The sequence below is a fragment of the Anopheles bellator genome, unplaced genomic scaffold (genome assembly GCF_943735745.2).
Source record: "Anopheles bellator unplaced genomic scaffold, idAnoBellAS_SP24_06.2 scaffold02502_ctg1, whole genome shotgun sequence".
In the NCBI taxonomy this organism is placed as follows: Eukaryota; Metazoa; Arthropoda; class Insecta; order Diptera; family Culicidae; genus Anopheles; species Anopheles bellator.
This window is the reverse complement of record NW_026686624.1, coordinates 1-1,326: the sequence shown is the minus strand read 5'-3', so window position 1 is coordinate 1,326 and position 1,326 is coordinate 1. Positions and strand designations below refer to the sequence as shown.

Sequence of the window (1,326 nt, the reverse complement as noted above, 5' to 3'; positions counted from 1 at the left end):
GGAGGTGGCCGAACAGTTCCGTAAGTACATGGAAGAAAACTGTCACCGGGAGGAGATCGAAATGAAGGATGTCCTGGCACGGTTTACTACGGACGTGATCGGTACGTGTGCCTTCGGAATTGAGTGCAACACGCTGAAAAATCCGGAATCCGACTTCCGGAAGTACGGCAATAAGGCGTTAGAGCAAGATCTGCTGCTGGTTGTAAAATTTATGCTTGCATTGACGTTCAAGAATGTGGCTAAAGCCTTGGGAATTAGAATAACGGATCATGGGGTAGAAAAATTCTTCCTGCAGATCGTTCAGGAAACGGTGCAGTATCGCGAAATGAACAATGTCCAACGGAACGATTTTATGAACCTGTTGCTTCAAATCAAAAACAAGGGAAGCCTTTCGGAACAGGACGCAGAACAAATGGCCAAAGGCGAAGCCGGGATGACTTTGAACGAGCTTGCAGCACAAGTTTTTATATTCTTCCTCGCCGGTTTTGAAACATCTTCTACGACAATGAACTTTTGCTTGTATGAATTAGCAACTAACCCCGACATTCAAGATCGTCTCCGCGAGGAGATCAACCGTGCGATCGAAGACAGCGACAACAACGTGACGTACGATGTGGTTATGAATATGCAATATTTAGATCAGACTATAAATGGTAAGCCACTCACGCAGGGATGGATTCAAAAGATGAAATAATTTTTAATGTCTTCATTTTTCCAGAAACCCTTCGCAAGTACCCACCGGTTGAATCGTTAACCAGAGTACCTCTTCGTGATTATACCATTCCCGGAACTAAGCACGTGATTCCAAAAGACACTTTGGTTCAGATTCCTGTATACGCTCTGCATCGCGATGCAGACCATTATCCCGATCCGGATCAGTTCAACCCCGATCGCTTCTTGGCGGAAGAGGTTCAACGTCGCCATCCTTATGTTTTTCTACCTTTTGGAGAAGGTCCACGGATTTGCGTCGGGCTACGTTTTGGAGTGATGCAGACTAAAATTGGTTTGATCACCTTGCTAAGGAACTTCCGCTTTTCGCCAACGGCACGCACACCCAAGAGCATCATTTTCGATCCGACATCACCGATTCTGTCTCCATCAACCGGTAACTACTTAAAGGTTGACAAGATATAATATCGGCAGAGCTGCGGGTCGAAGGATTCATTTTTCGAATTGATGAATAATATACTCTGGAACAGAAGTTAGCAACTAAACACTTGATGTGCGTCTACAATACAAGGAATATGCGGTTGTTTGACTACTTGAGTGTGAATGGCAGCAGAGCATGCTTCTTATTAAACCACACCACATGATGACGGACTTGAA

The 1,326-nt window shown here is 44.9% G+C and overlaps 1 protein-coding gene across 1 annotated transcript; it reads left to right on the top strand.

Moving 5' to 3' along the window:
• Window positions 1–4: 4 nt before the first annotated feature.
• LOC131214795 (cytochrome P450 6a2-like) lies at window positions 5–1,134 on the top strand (the record flags this gene model as incomplete). Its single annotated transcript, XM_058209127.1, has 2 exons — window positions 5–653; window positions 719–1,134. Coding segments are annotated over 2 exons (1,065 nt in total), but the record flags the coding sequence as incomplete, so codon positions are not given.
• Window positions 1,135–1,326: the final 192 nt, after the last annotated feature.